The following is a 22,751-nucleotide window of genomic DNA, read 5'->3' as shown; positions in this document are numbered from 1 at the left end:
AGTCATTATTTACAAACATAACCTTTCATCGAAATTCAGATTTGGCTGATCCTGTCACAAGTTCCATTATCAAATTGGCGATATCTTTAAGTTTTTATAGACTCTTCTCCTTAAAGTATATACAGTAAAACGTTTTTACCAGATCTCATTGCAAAGAAATTTTCTAATGTATTTCTTAAGATTAAATTTCACCTCTACAAATATGTTAGACATGCTACTTGTTTTAAGTATTTTAGAACAACTCATTCTATCACAATTTTAATATATCTCTCCTACTAAGCCCATATTATTAAGGTATGTCACCAAAGATTCTGTATTTTAAGATATTCTAGTAGAATAATTTTAAGTTTGTGAGAAAATGGTTTAATAGTTCTTAAGTCATTATTTACGAACATAACCATTCTTCGAGATTCAGATTTGGCTGATGATGCTATGAAAGGGAGCGAAACATGTCCCACAGATAACTTATTAATTAATGGATATGTTGTAAATGCAACAACATTATAAAGTATTGAACAGCAGGATTATAATAAAATCTTTCTTATTGTAAATAACATATTCCAATACGGATTAAAACATGAAATTACTCACTTACAATATCCCATCGTCGCCAGAAAAACCTATATGTGTCGGTGCGATGTAGAGCAAATTGTAAAAAAAATCTCCTCTATGAAGTTGACGTCAGGAAGGGCAACCGTTCATAAAAAACCTGCCACGACAGATTCATCTCATTTCAAACGCGACCCCTTAGAGAAACGGGACTGGGGTTGGATAAACAAACAGAATAACTAATTGAATGAATACATACAGTATATTTTAAATTACTTGTGTTTTCACTATGTCTAACTGGGATTCTTTCCAAACGATGATTTAGAAATGAGTTTTGGGAAGTTCAGAAGTATGAATGGCTGTACTTAAACCCACCGTACAAAAAATAGTCACCCTTGTGCGTACGCACCGTTGCCTAAGCTATAATACAAGGCCTTGAAATGCAGTCATGTAAACGGGTGATATCCTAGTTCATCACTCAGCCGCTAGGATTGCGTTCTTGCCCCCTTGTATTCGCATGGCCGTATATGTCAATAAGTAAATTATATCCTAAATAAAGAGAACTGAATGTTTTTGCGAGTATTGACAGTACTTCATTTATATAGTGGTGCTGGATTGGCTTGGATATGTCATTGCAATTTCAAAACTTTCCTTTTGAGGTTCTTCTTACCAAGTTTCAAAACTCTCCCTCTTCTACTTGAGTGGCTTGAAGCAATGTTGTCTAATATGGGTCTCAGAAATTTTAATATTAGAACAAGAGGTGGTTTGTCGCCTTTACACTTTCTGCACTTAATTTCACTGTTGAACATGTCTTTCGGAAGAAATTATCCCTTTTATTAACTCTCTTCGGGGCAAGTACTGCAAAGCGGAGGTGACAAATTCCGCCGTTCACTACAGAAGTGCCACAGACGCTGATTTTCTGTATCTAAGGGCTTCTCGATATTAAAAACGAATAAGACACTATGTTGGTCTTTGAGTGGCTGGAGAAGAGATATGTTCTAAACAGCCTTTACAGTCTGTTTGTTCTTTTGCCACACGAACCATAATGTCATTGTATTCCGCTTGGCGTCTTAGGTAGCTGAAGAAGAGCTCTAGGTCATCGCTTGTTAGGTTCCTCGTCAATGCTTAATGCAAATGTATACTCATGAGGTATTTTACACAGGCCACAGTGGATTGGGTAGTCAAGATCTATGCCTGATGTATTTCCCTCATGAATCTCTTTTACTTTCTCTGTATGCATTTGCTTTTGCTTCATATATGACAGGAAATCTTTCATTAACCAACTGAGGCGTTCGTCTTCAGTACTAAAAGATGCTCGTTTGTTCTCATTCCCAGAATATGTTCCATGTGAGGTGTTGCAGATGTCATGCGCATGGAACAATTTCATAAAATGCTCCATAAAACAAATGGTTTATTTTAAATTGTATTTAATGCTCTCGGGACAAACAACCTCCATACTTTTCAAATCGGAGATTATTTCAGGGGAAAAACAATATTTTCAGCTCTTGCTACATTCATTTTCTCCAAATTTGTTGGGCAAATTCTTTTTCTGGTTGGTTTCCTAATTTAAGATTTCTGAGTTTGAAGAGGTCTCTAAAATGATCGGCAGCCACGGTAGCATTGTTTACAAAAAAGTCCAGTGACAAATTTTGGGATTATCCGATTCTTATGACGTAACTCGGATCAAAACTTAGGAACAGAGGCCTAATTTCATCAGCTTGAAGTCATATCTCATGCGTAATACTTCCTCTGTATTAATATTTCGAACATTGAACATTCACGGGAAACTTGTGAAATGAAATTCCACTACCTTTAATTTCTCGTGAATAAACCATGACTGGAACTGCGAATGTTTAACCTCAGACGAATACATAATACATTCATAACCAACTCAGTTAATAAACACGTTTAAATCACGAACCTGGTAGACAGGGGGCAAGAAAGCTATCCTAGCGACCCGGCACTGAACTTCAGTGTGACCACTTCGATAGCGTTTTACGGGCTCTATTTCCAGACCTTGTAATATTACCAAATACAGTAGAGACAATACATGACACTCAGCGAGATATCGAGGGACAGCTATTGGAGCTCTCTCTAGCGGGTAGTCCTGAGAACTACTGAATCTGTCATAAGAGCACGTGTATTTGTGTGTGAAGTTTTTAGTGTTATAGTAGCGTTTGTCATTCCTTGATATCTCCTCTCAACATGAGGGCAAAGTTATGTGCTGTGTTTTGCTGCAGTATAGTCCGCACACTTTATGTTGGTGCATTTGTGTACGTCGATGAGGAGTAAGGAGGGAGGTATCCCGGTATTGATAGTGCTACCAACCGAAGGAAAATGAAATCTGAATTGAATCGATAATATGATCGATCGATACGAACAACTATGTCACATACACATTATATAACATTATAAAACATTTCTCGATGCGAATCTTGTTCCTAGCATGAATTCTATACTCTGGCTTTGTTGTGTAAACAACAACAGTACTAGTACGTAAAGTGTACGCCAGATGTCGCACAACGATGCTTAAGCGATTCATAGTTTGTGTTTCAATGGTTGCCTGTACGAATCTCGAAGATCGCCGAGGTCGACCGATTCAGCACTAGGGTGTAAATGCACCAACATAAAGTGTGCGGATAATAACTATGAAGTAGAAAAGAATGCGCGGTCTTTCTTTTTCTACCCTCGTGACAAGAAAATGTAAGTAATATTGTGTTTGCATATATATTCTTCCAGTGACAAAGAGATTTTTATAGTACTTCATATACTTCTGACCTGCTCGACCCATATTTTAACTGGCTTAAAATATGCATATTTTATTGTATAGTGCAGCAGTTAGCCTTCAATACCGATGTGTTGTAGGTGTGATGTGTGGGTTTTGAAATGTCACAGAAGTGATTGGGATAAGGTGTACAAGAAAGAAGGGATGTTACGCTTATATAATAATTATAAGATCTGTTCAGATCATTTCCAGGCCAGCGACTTTAAAAATCCTAATCTATGCAGCCAAGGATATGTTATATTTTTTAATTTTTTGTACGTAAATATTCCTCAAAGCATCACTGGGTACGATGCGCATTGGTATCACCCAAATATCACTATAAAATTTGTGACAAATGGAACATAATAATTGCTTTTACACATATAAATCTGCGGCAAATTAAGAAATACCGTCGTTATTTGAGAAATATGCCGGCCCCGTGGTGTAGGGGTAGCGTGCCTGCCTCTTACCCGGATGCCCCGGGTTCGATTCCCCTCCAGGTCAGGGATTTTTACCTGGACCTGAGGGCTGGTTCGTGGTCCACTCAGGCTACGTGATTAGAATTGAGGAGCTGTCTGACGGTGAGATAGCGGCCCCGGTCTGGGAAGCCAAGAATATCGGCCGAGAGGATTCATCGTGCTGACCACACGACACCTCGTAATCTGCAGGCCTTCGGGCTGAGCAGCGGTCGCTTGGTAGGCCAAGGCCCTTCAAGGGCTGTAGTGCCATGCGGGTTGGTCTTTTTATTTGAGAAATATGAAAATATACTTAAGGCTTGTAGACAGGACTGGTTTATGTCGTACTCCGCTGCTGGTGCCGTCTTTTGTTACTTTCTTCAGGTCCAGGGCTAGCACCGTAGAATGGGAGGGCTATGTCTGTGGATTCTCATTATCTTTGTCTATTCGCTGCTGTTGCCGTCTTTTGTTACATCTTCAGGTCCAGGGCTAGCACCGTGGTGCTATGTCTGTAGTTTCTCATTATCTTTGTCCATATGACTAGAGCGGCCAGTTCAAACAGCAGAATGGAGGTCAACAGAAAAATAGCATGATCCCTGGACCAATAAATCACTAGTCCACTGAATTTTTCTTATGTACATTGGCCATACCATTTTGTCTCCTATTAAATATTGCATATCGCGATACATTTCATGAAATGATATCATTGACAAGTGAAGCAATGAAACTAAAGCAAGGATCTTCAGTGAACACAGATATCACACACGAAATTGTTGAAAGTGTAAGACCAAAGACATACGTGTGTCACTGTGAGTGCAACACCAAATATACTTGTAAAGTGGTAAAGTACGTAAAGTACGTATACATAATATTATCCAAAAATCAAATATTTCTTAATTTGCCACTTGATATGTGTAAAAGCAATTATTATGTTCCATTTGTGACAAATTTTATAGTGATATTTGGGTGATACAAATACGCACTATACCCAGCATCACTATCGACAACATTTTCATACTTTTCTTTCTTTTATCCCTCTGCTCAGATTAAAGCCGGGATTTAATAGATTTTCTTTCTGTTAGTAGGCTTCATGTTAAGAGGAAAATTGTCCAGCTTTTAAATGTTAATTCATTGTATCATGTGTGTAAGGAATGTGCCGATATTTTTATTGACTGGCGTCTTAATGTGATGATACAATGTTTTTTAAATGAGAAAAAAGACAAATCTAACCGTAAAAGTTCAGGGAGGAATGCAAAAGCAAAAAAAAAGTAATGCATAAATGAAAGATCAACCCATTTCACAGCAGTCCATTTCACATCTTGTTTATATGTCTAGTTTCAGTCTTTAAATAATAACCTTTTAAATAATTTTTCACCCATTTATCCAGAATTGCTTTAGCACTTCGAAGTTAATATCTCAATAAAACTTTTTTTCTAGACGTATTTTATTACCCATTTTTGTATATGCAGTTCCATTGATATTTGAATTTAGCGCGACGTTTCAGGTCAAGTCACTAGGAGCGCCACCATCGAATTGTCTCCCATTTTAACAAGGCTAAATCCGTAAGTGTCGCGTATTGTCTCTACTGTATGTGTTATTACGCAGACAACGCTGCGAACATTGGTTGGTGTGGGTTGGTGAACCTGCATTTTATGCGATAACGGTATATCATCAGCTGTGTTTGACATTTCACAATTAGCAACGGATTTTGAAGCTTAGTTTTGTTCACCTGTTGTACGAGCGCAACCTCGTTCTTACATACTTCTTGTGTAAGCGTGTAGATTGAACAACAGGACTTACTCGCCTATCACATCTTGTTGAGTAGCGCAATGGGTGTAAGCAGTAGTAAATCTGTAGAAGGTCGCCATCCGGAATTATCGCAAACTGAATATTCTGGTTTGAAGTCTTTATACGAGACTGATTGTGAGAAGTATGGACAGTTGACTGAAAAAAACCTCCAGGTATGTAACGACAAATAATGACTTAATACGTTTTGTCCTTTTTTTGGACTGTTATTATATCCAGTGGAAAAATGAACACGTACTGTAAGTGTTCATATACCAGTAGGTATCCGTCAAAGATTGGATAGTTTTCTAATTAATTACTGTTTAGGTACTGTATATGCAAGTTGTGAGGATTGGATCCGAGTTGTTCAAGCCATTTTTGTTTTTCTTCCGTAATAAGCATAATTTGCGAACTCAGCCATTCCATTCATTTAATACAAAAATACTTGCCAGAATTGTAAGTTATAATTTTTGATCCTTGCTTATGCTATATTGGTACTTGCAAAGGAACTTACCTGTTGAGATGTAGACAGTAATTTCTACGTGAACAATCTAATTCTTCGTAATTTCTTGGGTCTTGGGTGTTAATTTTCTTTCTGGCCGAGTATTTGCAGACTAAGCTATGAATTTTTCCTTAGACTATAACGCTGAAGTAGAGACTGAGTGGAAGATATTAAATTGGATTATTGTCAACAAGACTGCTAAAAATGTCTTCTAACTGATGTTTGTGACGTGAGTTGTGCTATTCCAAAGCATTTAATGGAAGGCTATTAGGACGAGTTTCAATTATCTTATATAATTTAGAATTCAAAAGAATTGAGATGTGGTTTCAGAGACTTCATATAGATTTTGTATTACTGTTCATGTTATTGAATAATATTTCCAATCAAAGAAATGTTGATCAAATGAAAGCTGCTAACTTCCTATTTTAATGGTTTAGTTTTAAATCTGTATTTATTTGTATTTTAGTGGTTTCTGATATATTGTACATAGTTAAAAAAAAGTATGGACTTGAAATGTCTACAGAGTCGTACCTGCTGAGAGATTGTGACCACCTGTCTGGTATTTTGGGTTGAGTTTTGTTCTTAAAAGTAGGAGAGATCACAATAGTAAGGTAAGGGTTATTCTGCCCGAAGGCAGGTCTGAACCTCCACAGAGGTGTTCCTGAGCTGGAGTCTACGTGCGGTAGGGTGGTCAGTTCCTTCTTGCTCCTCCATTCCCTTACCCCCCACCAACAGCGTCTTGCAACCCATCCAACTCCTGACCACGCCCAATGTTGCTTAACTTCGGAGATCTCATGGGATCCGGTGTTTCAACACGGCTACGGCCGTTGGCTACAATATGAAGATAAAGTTGGAATTCAAGAGGACAAATTGAATTCTTTAAAATTATTTAAGAAAAGGCTATGTACACCAACTGATAGCCAGTTCAGTGATTGCGAGGTCATTGGACCTATCCTAAACACACATCGGATGCTTGAACAGATAAAACTCATTGATGTAATGAAAAATTCCCAGAATGCTGGCAACCAGGAATGACTTAGCTGGATAATTTATAATGTCCAATAACAGACCATTTATATTGGTATTATACGTTTACTCATTCGGGAAATATATTTCATGTTCCCTATGGGAATCTACATCTATATCATCTGATGGCCAAGCAGGTATCAATTTTTGGTAAAGAGACAGTCTCTCATAGTGCAATGGCGCTGCCGGTGCCTTCAAGTAGCCTACGCAGTGGCCTCCACGGTATGCACTAGCCATGAGTCTTGGTGGGTGTGCTAAGTACCAACTGATGAGCTTAACTTAGCACACTGGGGTGAAACGCTGGCAACCAGGAATGAGTTAGCTGGAAAATGTATAATGTCCAATAATGGACCATTTATATTGGTATTACATACTCCTTAGTCGAGCAGCTTGTCTTTCTTCCATATCTTCCCAATCTACAAAGAGGCAGCAAAGAACACCAAGAGAGCTTTCGGAAGGAGGAAGAAGGAAAATAATTGCGGAAGCTGAGCAGAATTCTCATATAAATCACTAACTCATGTAAACCCAAGATTCTCTAGACACATCAGTGGATGTTTGGGAACATCACCTTACATCTATATTGCGGATAAGACTCGTGCCTGTCAGTAGCAACGGATAAAACGATCATCCCTCCAGATGTGGAAAAACTATTCTCAGAGAAGGTAATACTGACAATACTAAGCTGTGAAGACAAGAAAGCCTGTGGGCTTGAGATCCATAATGAACACACAAAGGGACTAATTAAAAATTTTGGAGATGTAATCATAACTCTTCAATGGATGTCTATGGCAAGGGGGCAGTCCTAAGAACTGAAGAAAATTGACAGTAAAGATGCTTTATAGAGGAAAAGGTGATGTAGAAAACCCCAATAACTACAGGGGAATAGCCCTTCAATGCTCTTTGCTCAAGATTCTCACGTGGTTATTAAAAAACAGAGTTGCTAGATGCTCCCCTTCCTGAACAGTTCGGATTCCGGAAGGGAAAAGGAATTCTACAAGCAATAAAATGCTTGCAACAGAATAGAGGTGCTCTCAGGACCAAAAGGGAAACTGCATGCTATTTTTGTGGATTTTTCCAAAGCCTTTGGATACCATCAACAAGAATATCATAGAAAAATACGAGCATCATATAGAACATCAGCATCTGTGCAATCTCATAAGGAGCATTCTGAATGAAAATTGCATAGAGATAGATGACGAAAACATAAAGATCAGGACCCATAAGGCAGACGACATTCTACAGGGATACCCCTTAGTCCCCTTTTATACATAATAGCTACAACAGGCATCAGAAAGGGTCAAGATTTATATGTACGTGGGTGATAGCGATAACTTCAACGTAGTCAGAAGATCTCAAAATATCTTTTAATCAGCTAGTAGACTGAGCAGACAGAAAATGTTTCAAATAAATGGAGAAAAGACCGTATCCATTACTTTCAGAAGAGGCAGAAAAGTCTATTTACATACAAGAAGAAACCCATAGCCACTGTGATGCACATAAAATATTTAGGTGTGATTCTACAACCAAGTGGAAATAAATTCTCACTACACATCAAAGACAGAATCACTACTGCTATCAGAGCTATGAACGATATAAATCAACTGAGGAAAATTATCTCTAAAAACTATTATGCAGCTTTTCCAGGTTAGTGCCCCCAGAAAATATCTGGCAACATCTCACAAAAGCTCTTGAGAAAGTAAAAACAACTCCTCAAAAAAAAGTAATACGCATGTTAAAGTTCAATCTTGCTTGGTATATGTCCTAGCGAGAGAACACTTTTATGTTGAGGAGTCAAAGTCAAATTTCCTACTCCCAGCTACCCCAATTATAATAAGGTACCGGTAATGAAAGAAATGGCCAATAAAAGAACAGAAATATGGACAGTTTCTCTGTAACTGATGCATTCTTACTAGAAGACCAAATTTCGAGCTGAGATATTTGATGACCAGATTTGCAGTGCATGGGTTTCACCATTGAATCTACATCACAGCGAGGTACCAGGTACAGACTGCAAATGCAAATTATGTGGAGATTGGTGCAACAGATATCATGTAATGTGTTGTAGGGAGAGATGTGAAACTTCAACACAGTTTTGCACATCAAATATCTAAAATATGGGTTTGTTTCAATGGAACGAAGTGATTCTAACGTTAATCTGAAATGAAAGTATTTGTAATTCTGTGTGATTTGTGTTGTACATTATATTTTATATGGCCATTCGCTGCAATAAAACTTTGTAACATTTTTGTAACACTACTCTTGTCGGAAATCGCCCGCAACAAATTGAGCTGCTTTTCTGTAGATTGTTTTTCGTTTTTGAATCTGAAAGGAATTGAAATACTCATAACCATATGAAAATGTGTAATTTACAATCCTGTTTGTGATTATCCCAATGAAGATCTTTCCTTATATTAACTACTAGGTACTAGGTCATCCCCAAAAGGTACTTTCACATTATCAACACAGTAATTAAAACCGAGAGGACTTTTTCTAGTAGTGAAACTCTCAACCTGCCTTACAACCCTGTTTATCATACCATTGCCTGCTGTCCACCTCACAACATTGTCAAGGTCTTTTTACAGTTGCTCATAATCTTTGTAACTTATTTATTACTCTGTTCAGAATAACATCTGCAAAAAGCCTTCTCTAATTTGTCTCTTACTTATATATATATAAGAAAACAAAGGTCCAATAATGCTGCCTTGAGGAATTCCTCTTTTAATGATTACAGGATGAGATAAAGCTTCACCTACTCTAATTATCTGAGTTCTATTTTCTAGAAATATATAGCCACCCATTCAGTCACTCTTGTGTAATCCAATTGCACTCATTATTTGTCGGTAGTCTCCCATGAACTACCCTATGAAATGCCTTAGATAGGTCAGTTGCAGTACAGTCCATTTAAACTCCTGAATGAAAGATATAGCAGATATCTTGCTGGAATCCTACAAGTTGAGCTTCAGTGGAATAACTTTTCCTAAACCCAAACTGTCTTCTATTGAACCAGTTATTAATTTTGCAAACATACGTAATATAATCAGAAAGAATGCTTTCCCAAAGGCTCCATGCAACACATGTCAAACTGACTGGCCTGTAATTTTCCTTTATACACAGGGGCTACTATAGCAACTCTCCATTCATTTGGTATAGCTCCCTCCTTCATGCAAACAGTAATCAAGTACTTCAGATATGGTACTACATCCCAACCCATTGTCTGCAGAAATGTTATCAATTCCAGCTGCTTTTCTAGTTTTCAACTTTCGTGTTTTGTTGTAAATATCTTTAACATAAGTCACTTTCCATACTTAGTATTTGTCACCTCCTCTGTCTGGACATTTTCCTTGTATCCAATAATCTTTGCATACTGCGGCCTGAATACTTCTGCCTCCTTAAGATCCTTGCATACACTCTCCTCTTGTTCATTAAAGATTCCTGGAATGTTGTTCTAGGAACTTGTTTCTGCCTTAAAGTACCTGTACATAATCTTCCATTTTTTACTAAAATTTGTATGACTGCCAGTTCATGTTACCCTTAGCTGACTTCTTTGCTGAATTCAATTATCTTGTAAGTTCCTTCAATTTCTCCTTACTTTCACAACCATTTGTTTCTTTGTGCCTCCGAAAACCGTAAAAGAGTAGTTAGTGGGACGTAAAACAAATAACATATTATTATTTGTTTCTTTGTGCCATTGCATTTTCTAATTGGAAGACTCAACTTACTGTGAAGAGTCAAGTGGTACATATGGGTATGCCTGATCTGTAAGGATTTATTCAGAACCAAAGACAAGAATGCCTTCTGCTTGCGTAAGTGGCACCAGAGAATACCACGAACAAGGTGCCAACTATTAATAATCTTTCAGTCCGGTGGTATTTGAAGGTGCTCAAATACGACAGCCCCGTGTCGGTAAATTTACTGGCACGTTAAAGAACTCCTGCGGGACTAAATTCCGGCACCTCGGCGTCTCCGAGGACCTTAAAAAGTAGTTAGTGGGATGTAAAACAAATAACATTAATTAATTATTAATAATCTTGCCTCATGATTTCAGCATTAGTCAAAGGGGAAATTATTACAGAAAAGCAACATGAAAAAATTGTATAAAAAAGGAAACCATGTTAGTTTCACTGATTGAGAGTTGGCAATGATACTTGTTCAACTGGTCCTTTCTTTTGCTACCTGTGAGCATTTTGAATGAAGCTCTTCTTTTGCTCTTCACTGTAAAACCTTAGTTATGTATTGGCAACGTTAAGTGTATCTGACAGTAACCCTCCCACTGGAAGAGTTTTCAGATGTGACAGGGAAAACCAGAAAATTCAGTCCTACCCATCTACACTGGAATCACTTATGGTTCAGAAGATGCAAACATCATGGGGAAGGATGCTTCAATAAGACCTACACTGAAAAGCAGCTTAGGCATTACAACGAGCTGCAAAGAATGTTTTATCACAGAACTAGGTAATGGGCAAGTTTTGTGTAATATGATATACTTTAGAATAGATTGCTGTAAGGAAGAGCAAAGGTTATGAAGAAGGAAGGAGCATGCTTTGGATTTGACTTGAAAATTTTCCGATAGTGGGGAGGGGAGGAGATTACTAATAACCCACTTCAAAGGTTGGTATCTCTTCATAAAAACCTTTCAGACCACAAAGTTACAGCTATGAGCTTGTGCTCCATATTGAAAAAGGCATTGAGTTTACTCAAATAGGACTTAAATCTCTTGACTTGCCAGTTTAAAGCTCTGCACTGCACTATGGTGCATATCAGAACAAAATTAATCGCATAGTAGGAATATTTTCATGCTGCTTTTAAATTTAGCCTACTGGAGATTTGTACTCACCGGTAATAATACCTCATAATGAAGATATGGTGTGTTAAACTTTGAAACACACTGGGATATGAAGCCACACTTACCTTTGTTTTGATAACATTGAATGTGGGACTATTGAACCTGTGACATTAGAATGCAGAGAGCTAAATAAACATTTCTCACCCTCATTAGTTAATGAGACATTAATGTTATTACATTTAATATTGTCTACCCCTTTTCTATTCTGTGTACATCTGAAAAATACTGAAAGCTGGTGTCTGAGGATAATCCTCATACTATGCTGAAGATTTTCACACACTCCAGTTTCCTGAAAATTAAAAATTGGACTCTTCATTATCACTTTGAAGCAGACTCTCATTGCAGTATATTCACAGCTCCAAACTGTAATGAACTAAGACTTGCCAACTAAGGGAATATTGCTGCTAATTCTAAGACTTACAGTAAAAAAAGATAACAGTAGGGCAAGAAAAATACAAGAGTAGGACAGCCACATTACTCAGCTATCCATAGAATTTTAAACGTCGGAGGTACTTGCAGGGTGGTCAGACTACAAACAGAAATGTAGTGGCCAGTGCTTGGTGGGCTTGCCTAGTCATCGGAGGTGAATGGGTTTACATGTAATAAATATCATTTTGATCGGTATTGATGATATTTGAATAGAATAATAACAGTAAGTTATTTATTAGGCCTAAATTGACCACCTCATATTCTTCACAAGATTTTAACATCGCTTCAAATTGAAATGGTCCACAGAGGTCCATTTTTAACACTGTTCAACCTTTAATCTAGGCCTACAACTTTTTATCTTCTCATCAATGTGTTATACATTTCTACCATATGCCTATGACTTTCGTCTTTTGTCTCCTGAAAAGGAATATAGTGATCTCCTGACCAACCTTCAACATTATTTCCTCAATGTTACTTTTTGAATAAATATGACTGAGCGTCATTCTCGTCAGAATCTAATTGTAACCGCCAATCAGTCAACTTAAGCAATCTTACTACTTGTTCATCAGTCTGTTGCTTTGTCCATTTTACTTGTAATAGCAACTTTTATGTCAATAATTTTAATATTTTCACCTTTGTAATTCTTCACATTGTAAAAAAAAAAAAAACAACATTGTTATTTTGAATGTTAATTTTAGTTTAAGTCTCTTCAAGACTTTTAAAATCAATTTCTTCTTATTATATGTTATTTCAAGTGCTTATTTTTATTCCGAGGTTAAGACTATGGCTGATGATGCCTTCATACAAGGCGAAACATGTACCATTTTTAGTTAATAGATCAATGTAAATCATCCAAGGCGGTGACTTATTGTATTGATTAGGTGGTCAATTTAATAAATAACTTACCGTACTGTTATTATTCTAATGGTGAATGGGTTAACGGTTGCAGTGCATTTGTTCTTTCTCATCCAACATACCAATAACCATCCATTTGATGAAACGCTAAACAGGACTCGGAAAAGGCAACCCTTTTATCCATCAACAGATGCCCAATTCTGATACAGCTATGGAAATTGACGTCTTTTCCACTGATGCACCATATTAGCATAGGTATTTTTGTTTTGTTTAACAAGGGCCCATCAGGATTTCTCCAGATGCATTGAATCCTATAGGCTTATTGTACTATTTGGATAGGTATAGCAACCATTCATTTGCTTCGGAGCCCTATACACAATAGTAGAGCTACTCGCTGTCAAATTTTATAGACTACGAGTAATCATAGCAATCTAATGCATCCATACTAACAGCAAGAGTCCAGACAATATACTAATATCCCTCATGTTGAATTTTATTGCCAGCTATTTTACATTGTTTCAGTTTGGTTTGTGGAATGGAGTTTATCCCACCCTCTTCAAATATATTAATGTATGACCAAATATGTAATGTGATTCAATAGAAAACTGAGTAAAGGGAAGCATGTAACTAGACTACAGTGTCAAGATCTATCTTCATTGATTGGATACACTGGATACTGGAGTTTATGTACAGCACCTCCATACTGTTGTCACTGACTGCTTCCAATATTCAAACACTTCTAGCTCCCTGTTCTAGAATTTGTTTTTGTTAGTCATTTTCTTGTTTTAAGGGCAAAAATCCCATGGTTCGATTTCACTGACTTATTCTATGCCAAATTAAAGTGATTTATGAAAATGCCATGAAAAGATGTGGCACACACAAATCATTTTATAAGAAAACTTTCTAAAAACAATTCATAGCAAGAGCGCTTTCTTTCTACCACACTCAAAGAATACTTCTCACCAAAAACAGTTTTTCAGCTGTGGTTAACTTTTTCCTCAAGAAATGAATACATTTCTTTTGAAAGGAAAACCTAACATTTTTTACTAAACACTTATTCTTTCCTGGCCATACATTTCGCTTAAAGCGGTAACTCCCGAGTTCACTCAGGGTCGGCTCATCTGACTCGGAGAGTATGTCCAATGTTATTGCTCCAGATCTAATGGCACTTAACTTTTCCTCAAGGCAGCCTCAGCAGTTCATTTGTTACCTTAGGATGTACTTTTCCTCTCTTCGACTCTTCGATAGCAAGAGCTTTCTGTACTAAATAGTGTTAATCACATATTCTGACGTGACCATACCAGTGGAGCTGTTTTTCCTCCATCTTGTTTCTGATGGGCACAACTTGAAAAGATCCTTGCACATACTCATTGTGCACTTTGTCATGCAGAGTGATTCTCGCCATCACACTATCCACATCTCTTTGAACCGAGCTCGATAGCTGCAGTCGCTTAAGTGCGGCCAGTATCAAGCAATACAGATGTTGATTCCCATAGGGAATTTAAAGTATTTGTTCTGAATGAGTAAATTTATAATACCAATATAATGGTCCGTTATTGGACATTATAAATTTTCCAGCTAACTCATTCTTGGTTGCCTGCGTTTCGCCCTCGTGTGCTAAGTTTGGCTCATCAGTTGGGACTTAGCACACCACCCAAGACGCAAGGCTAGTGCATACCGTGGAGGCCACTGCATAGGCTACTTGAAGCCACCAGCAGTGCCAATGCACTATGAGAGCTATCTCATTTCCAAAAATTGATGCCTGCCTGGCCATCAGATAATACAGATGTTGATTCCCATAGGGAATTTAAAATATTTGTCCTGAATGAGTAAATTTATAATACCAATATAATGGACGCAAGGCTAGTGCATTACATGTAATAAATATCATTTTTGGTCCGTATTGATGATATTTGATTGAAATAATAACATTAAGTTATTTATTAGACCACCTAATCAATACAAAATCATCTTGGATGATTTACATAAATTTGTTAACTAATAGTGGTACATGTTTCGCCTTCCCTGAAGGCATTATCAGCCATAGTCTTAACCTTAAATTAAAAATAAGCATCTAAATAACATGTAATAATGAAATGGACATGTAATAATGAAATGAATTTTAAATCTTTTAGACGCTTATTTTTAATTTAAGGTTAAGACTATGGCTGATGCCTTCAGGGAAGGCGAAACATGTACCACTATTAGTTAACAAATTTATGTAAATCATCCAAGATGATTTTGTATTGATTAGGTGGTCTAATAAATAACTTAATGTTATTTCAATCAAGGCTAGTGCATACCGTGGAGGCCACTGCATAGGCTACTTGAAGCCACCAGCAGTGGTACCGGTACATAAGACTGGTTCATCATAGTATTCCAGCTATTCGATCCCTACTCTGACGCACTGTTTTGAATGAGCAGTGTGCACACTTAAGGCAGACGCTCATAGTAGCAGTAGGAGTACGTAGTAGTAGTAGTAGTAGTAGTAGTAGGAGTATGACCTCGTCTAGATTTGCAATTTAAAACTAATCCAAATTATAGTGCCACAATTCACGAAATAACTCAAATTTCAACCCTGAAAAGAGCCGTTTCTTAAGAAAAGCTTCTTCCTCTCCACTTTTATTAAATTTTGCATTCATTTTATTCCAAATTAGCAGTGAAGAGGGGGTTTCTCCTCTAGCTTGGAGGAAACATTTGTCTCCAAATCAGTTAGATTTTTCTGCTGCCTGTGTAGTGAAGAGATTTTCTGACTCATCGGGTACTCCTATTAAACAGATGAGTAAAAGGGCATAGTTTTTGCCCTGGGAGTCTCCACTATTCAACACCCCCCACCCGGCCGAAAATAAGACGAAGTGTGTTCACGGATCACGACTGTCTGCGGTTTGGTCATTCCCGCTCTGGAACTCTGGACTGTTAAATCGGCAGCATAGTACTGTTCGTTTAAGGTGAGAAAATGTGTGGTTTTTTATTTGATCAAGTATTTCATATGATAGCATTGCTTTTAATTGCACCATTGTTACTGAGGTCATTGTAATGACCTATGTATATTTCAGGTGGGAGAACTACTAAGATAGTCTTTCTGAGGTTGTAAAAAGGTAGATGGAGAGTGTCTACCATTAAAATGAAAACTCACCAACCTGACTGACTGATGGTAGACAAGGGGGCCTACCTTTACAATGAAAATTCCCTAACCCAGTCTTCACATGAGATGTTTGGTGACTTCCCCGTCATGCTTCTGGGGTAACGTTAACTGCTATGGAATTTAATACAATCTTGCTCACAATGTTTATATTACCTAACCTAGAATACTGTATACAATGTCAAATTCCGTAGCGAAGCACGGTTACATCAGCTAGTAGTAGTAGTAATAATAATAATAATAATAATAATAATAATAATAATAATAATAAGAGTAGTTATGTTTGCAAATTAGAATAGTGGATTGGAAAGTTAAATGACAATATATTTGGGTCATATTCAGTAAAAAACTCATGCGAGTAACAAATATGATTAACATAATGAACATTTTAACAGTATACAGATCTTAAAAACTGGTGAATCTGTTACTGTCCAAAAGAATAAATTAAATGCAAAGCGACAACCAATTTAAATACAGGCGTAATTGTTGCGTATATTTTGGCCAGCTTCAAGAATGGAGAGTTGCAATAGTAATCCCAGTGTACAAGGGAAAGGGTGACAAACATAAAGCGGAAAATTGCAGGCCAGTGAGCTTGACGTATGGTTTGTAAGCTCTGGGAAAGCATTCTTTCTTATTATATTACAAGTTAGATTTAGGAAAGGTTATTCCACTGACTCTCAACTTGTAGGATTTCAGCAAGATATAGCAGATATTTTAGAGGTGGTGAAATGGACTGTATCACTATTGACCTATCCACGGCTTTTGATAGGATAGAATAAGGGAGATTACTGACAAAAATGAGGGCAATTGGACTAGACAAGAGTGATAGAATGGGTGGCTACATTTCTAGAAAATAGAACTCAGAGAATTAGAGTAGGTGAAGAGTTACCTGATCCTATAATGATTAAGAGGGGTGGGGGTCCTGCAGGGCAGTATTATTGATCTTTGTGTTTTCTTATGCATACAAATGATAGAAGTAAAGATCTGGAATCATAGATAAGGGTATTTTCAGATGTTATACTGTATAGAGTAGTAAATGAGTTGCAGAATTGTGAGCAACAAAGTTCTAAGCCCCTAAAACTGATCAACAATGGCCGACTTGTTTGTTGAAGTGCGCTTTCTCTTCTTCACCCACTCGTCTTCACAACGGATGAAGATAAAGTTGGAATTCAAGAGGACAAACTGGGGCAAATATTCAATTATAGGAAGGGGAGTTAGGGATTGGAATAACTTACCAAGGGAGATGTTCAATAAATTTCCAATTTCTTTGAAATCATTTCGGAAAAGGCTAGGAAAGCAACAGATAGGGAATCTGCCACCTGGGCGACTGCCCTAAATGCAGATCAGTATTGATTGATAATGTTTTTTTTTTTTTTTTTTTTTTATGTTTTAAACTGCTGAAATGACAAACTAACCTGTCAGTGATGGTTACAGAAAGAGTCCAGTAATGAAAATAGTAATGGAGTACATATCTGAATAAGTAATATAGTCTTGTGCAAATCAGTTGGAACATGATAATAAGATGCAAATTTTATAATACAGTATTCTTTTGTACTTATCACCTAATACATACCTTTTAATCTTTGCCATCTGGAAATGTTGATTGTAAAAATCTTCCTTTGTTTAAATGCTCAAGTAAGAAAACTAGCAGGAGCAAAATACTTGTCTTTGAAACAGAAAGCAGCGACTTATGTAAGAACACGTGGATAGAGTACACATGAAAGAAAAAAGTCCAAAATTTTCGGCCACAGCCATCGACAGTGGAGGATGGGTGGATGGACAGATTTATCAACAGGTTATTTACCCAATTAAATGATTCAATAAAACATTATATACAATAAATACACCATGAATGAATGAATAAATAAATAGATAAAACTAATTTCCTAAAATAATTTCAGACTTTGAACTAAATCTAGACATGCGTATTTATACAGAACTTGAGGTTGTTAGTTCACATTTAGTTTTAAAGGGGGCTGAATGAAAAGTGTCCACTGATTCACCCACCTCATTCAGTGATTTTAGTACTGTCAGCAGCCATGAGTTTGCCTGAGCTACAGTTCACTATCTAGGCAGATGGAAAATACCTTTGTTTATTATTGCAGTGAGGAACATGTAATGGAATCAATTCAAACAATGTTGAGCAATCCACTATTTGTCACACATATATAAAGAGGGCATACACCCATCTTTGGCAGATAAAGACTCTTAATTGGCTGGAGAGAGAAATGCCTAAACCTTTGGAGCTGATCCATTTCATGAACCTTATTTGGACTCTTTCCAAGTTTTGTATTAAATACTGCTGAGACGGTAGCCATACCTTGCAATGGTATTCTAGCGATGACCTGATTACGGTGCAAAACAGTTATCAGAGTTCTAGGAGAAACAAATTTGGCACAGTGTTTCAGAAAGCTGAATAATTTAAACCCTTTCCTAGAAACCTTGTCTAAACCTTTCTTGGAGGAAAGACCGTAACCGTTTGAAAGAGTCGCACCAAGATCATTTATTTCATTCACACAAACTATTTGAAAATTGCATAAATGGTAAGGGTAATTTACTGAGTCCAGCTTATGGAAAAAATGTAATTGCATAGTTTTGAAGTATTCAAACCAGGTAGCCATGTTTGACACCAGTTACATAGGAGGTTTAAGTCGCACTGTAGGAACTTAGTTCAACTTGCTATTTACCACCTTGAAGATCTTCAGATCAGCATAAAGGCAATTGCTATGTTGCATGAAAGGAAATTGAAAATCTCATTTCATGTTTTAGTTATTCAAAAAATTTGTGACAGTATTTAATGCTAGACAAAGTCTCTTCAAGAATATTTCTTGTTGTGGAAATCATCCTTGACAATCTTATAATTTTCCAAGCAATATAAGACAGGAATGTCTTTTCCAGTAGATTGAAATCTATAGAACTGATGAATTACGGTACTGAAATGAATAATAGTAGTAATAATCAGCTTTTCTAATTCTATTAGTTTTTATACTGCTAGGTAGGTGTCCTCAGGCGTTCAGTAACCAGTGTCTCTTGTTGTTGTGGATTTACGAAGCAAAGAAGAAATACTGGATCTCAAATGGACAAGGGTAGACTTCTGGTGAGTGGTATAGTAGTAGACAAGAATATGTAATGTCTTCTGAGTTTAAGAGAAGTTTTATGGTCTGTGGAAACTTATGAGAGTTTTTATTCATTTTGCAGTATAATTTGTTTTCTGGTTATTATGAGGACAGTGATATTTTTAGCTAATTATAGCTAATATTTATATAGGTAAACTGAAATTGTCCTACAGCTGATGTGCTCCAGTCACACATAAATTAAAATGGTTTCAAGATGAGTTTTGGGCCGTGTAGTAATCAGCTTGCATTCGGGATATAGTGGGTTTGAATCCACAGCAGCCTTGAAGATGGTTTTCTGTTTTCCATATTCATACAAGGCAAATGCCAGGGATGTACATTAAGGCCACTGTTGCTTCCTTCCACTCTTAACCCTTTCATATCCCATCGTTGCCATAAAACCTATCTGTGTTGGTGTGACGTAAAGCAAATTGTACAAAAAACAGAATGTGATAGATTTCTTAAATTCCTCATGGTGAGATGGCTCTTCATGTCAGGAGTGTCAGAGGACATGTTCGGCTTTCCAGGTGTAGCCCTTGTAAGTCGGACCCTCCAGTGAGGATGGGCAGCATCTGTCGTATATGGGAACTGCGTGTTATTGTAGTGGATAGTGTTGTTTTGTGGAGTGAGAGTTGCAGGTATGCTGAGGACAGTACTAACACCCATTCCCCGAGCCATGGGAAATAACCATTTAACGTTAAGAGCTGACCTGGCCGGGAATTGAACCTGGGGCCCTCTGAATTGAAGGTGACTATGGTGACCATAGGAGCCAAGGAATAGGACGTGTCTAATAGTGAAATAAAACAACTTCTAAAAGATTTCATTTGTGTAACGTAAAACTTACTGTAAAAGTAGTTCACTCATAGGCCATTGCAATTTACAGTTTCTTTTATTGAGGTTCATGTAATGAAACTGAATGGATTTAATTGTCCAAAATAAACAATTGCTACACTGTTTGTCATTTATCTGACTCTAGCAGTTACCCACGCCTTCGCTCACGTGGATTTTGTAATTTGATAAAAGGAATCGTTCCACGGAACAGTACTAAGACATTATCTGAAAATCCCTAAAGAATACAAAGGAATAGGTGGAAATAAATATTAAATATTTTTTTCTATATACATCCGAATACAAAGTCGTTGAAAAACTGAGTTTCGTTTACCCCAGAAAGTCTTTGTAAACCAAGTTTGTGGTATTGCCTTTTGGGGCTAAGATGACCATGCGACATAGAACTGTACATGTGAGGAAGTCTTCTCTCAAGTCAAAAAAGTTTTTTTATTTTTAAAGGAGATTCCAAATACCTATTTCCACATGTGTATCTTCAGTTTTTGAGGTATAAGTATCCCCATAAAGAGAATTCAACCCTTTTATCAGTCTCTCCCCCACACCCACCTCCACCTAAGTGGATTTTCCAAACAAAAAAAGTACAGGTTTCTTTGTTTTTAATGGAGATTCAAATACAATTTTCACGTCTGTAACATCTTCAGTTTTTTATATATGGATATCCTCGTAAGAAATAATTAAACTCTTTCTTCACTTTTCACCCCTGTTACGTGCCTTTTCCTAAAACAAAAAGAAAATACATGTCCCTATACTTTTAACACTAGAACGGCCGAATTTTCCTCATACCTATAAAGGCCGCAGGTGATAATTTTGACCGCTGCTGCTTACTGACATATCTAGCATCCAGGATCTGGTAACCATGTGAATGTTCAATAAGTAATTTTAAAACGACATAGTTAACCATTGGGATGTATTGTATACAGATCAGTCTATTGTTATATATAAATAATTATTCATATTCTCTCACTTCTAATAGATAATGAAATATTTTGGCAGACTTGCTATTGAATGCCTTTGTGAAAATGTATGATAAAAATGAGTCTCTATTTGTTTAAAAGCCTATTTAGGCACTTGACAAGCAATTTATGCAACTTATTACCTTACACAAACATTTTCCACAGACTACTTTGTTGCACAAAAAACATGTGTCAGAGGTTTTGTTCTGTTTACAATTGGAGTTCACTTGACGTTGTTGCTTACGACTGGCACATTGGACCTGGGTCAGGCTCAGGCTGAAGTATAGGGATGTTCTCTTCACAAAATCAGATCTTAGTTCTTGTATTGCTTCAAGAATATAATCATGTCAAGAGATTCTCTGTCCCATAAATTCTTTTTACTATCCATGAATTTATTGGTGCTAGATCAAGTCCGTTGTAAAATACATGTACAGGCCACTTTTGGCATCCAGCCTTATTGGTGTATTTATGTGCCATTTGATCACCTACATCCACACCATACTTAGTTCCGTTATAAAATTGAATAGTTCTAGGGAGCTTATCTTCACTGACTTGAATGCTTGGGTGTAGAGTGCTTAGCAGAAGCACATTCTTGTTCTTTTCCTTGATATACTGTGAGAGTAGTGTGATCTTCCTTCTGAAGTACGACAGTCTTATACAGATTCATTCGTAGTGCTTTGACTCCGGGATTTCCTTCCTCACTCGATTGATTGTTCCAACAATACTAGTTTTCTTCTTTCAGTCTCCCAGCTAACTTGACCGATGTAAAGAAGTCATGAGTGGTCACGTTATGTCCTTTCCTGAGGTATGGGTCCATAAGTTTCATGTCAACATTTTCGGGTAGTGACTCATTTTCAGGTCACATTTCATCTTTCCCAAGATAAGGAAACCCATTGCATACATACCTAGAATCAACGTCTACCAGCAGCCAGAAATTGATGCCAAATTTATCTGGCTTGTTGACCATGTACTGCGTAAACCTGCACAGAGCTTTGCTGGGGAAGAGTTGTTCATCAGCTGTGACATTCGCTCCTGGTTTATAGCACACGCAACAATTCTCAATAAATCTATACCAAATAGCAGATGCCAAAACAAATTTATCTGTCTGCAAACGAGTGGCTCTAGTTTTACGGAGATCAAAGCGCAAATACCTTAGAATTTATTTGAACCTGTTCCTTGCCAGTGTTAGTAAAAACAGGGGGACACCATAAAGAATACCCCATATTTTTGGCTAGACTAGTAAGTTTATAAGCTCCATGGCCATATAACAAAGCAATAAAAGCATCTAATTCTTCCGAAGAAATAGATCAATTATCCGTTGTCTGTCTACGAGCTTTGGTCTTTGTGCACATCTTTATATGCTTCAACATGGATGTATCAATGAATAAACGCCAGGCACTAACCTTGCTGTTAGTCTCCATGTTATGCTTAGCATGAGAAGTAGGCCCTGCTGCCTTTTTTAATACATTCTGAGTAGCCATCCTTTCAG

The 22,751-nt window shown here is 37.1% G+C and overlaps 1 protein-coding gene across 2 annotated transcripts in view; it reads left to right on the top strand.

Moving 5' to 3' along the window:
• The first annotated feature begins 5,424 nt into the window (after positions 1-5,424).
• The window catches only part of LOC136867291 (MTOR-associated protein MEAK7), a 132,769-nt gene continuing 115,442 nt past the window's right edge, over positions 5,425-22,751 (top strand). Inside the window, exons 1-2 of one of the 2 annotated variants that reach the window (XM_067144442.2) lie at positions 5,425-5,729; positions 19,346-19,447. In XM_067144442.2, the coding sequence (XP_067000543.2) occupies positions 5,598-5,729; positions 19,346-19,447 (234 nt within the window). In that variant the 5' untranslated portion in view covers positions 5,425-5,597. The remainder of the gene's footprint in view (positions 5,730-19,345; positions 19,448-22,751) is intronic. The other variant, XM_067144443.2, reaches the window with a different exon arrangement.

This window comes from Anabrus simplex, chromosome 3 (genome assembly GCF_040414725.1).
Source record: "Anabrus simplex isolate iqAnaSimp1 chromosome 3, ASM4041472v1, whole genome shotgun sequence".
In the NCBI taxonomy this organism is placed as follows: Eukaryota; Metazoa; Arthropoda; class Insecta; order Orthoptera; family Tettigoniidae; genus Anabrus; species Anabrus simplex.
The sequence above is the reverse complement of the archived record's forward strand: the minus strand, read 5'-3'. Positions and strand labels throughout refer to the sequence as shown.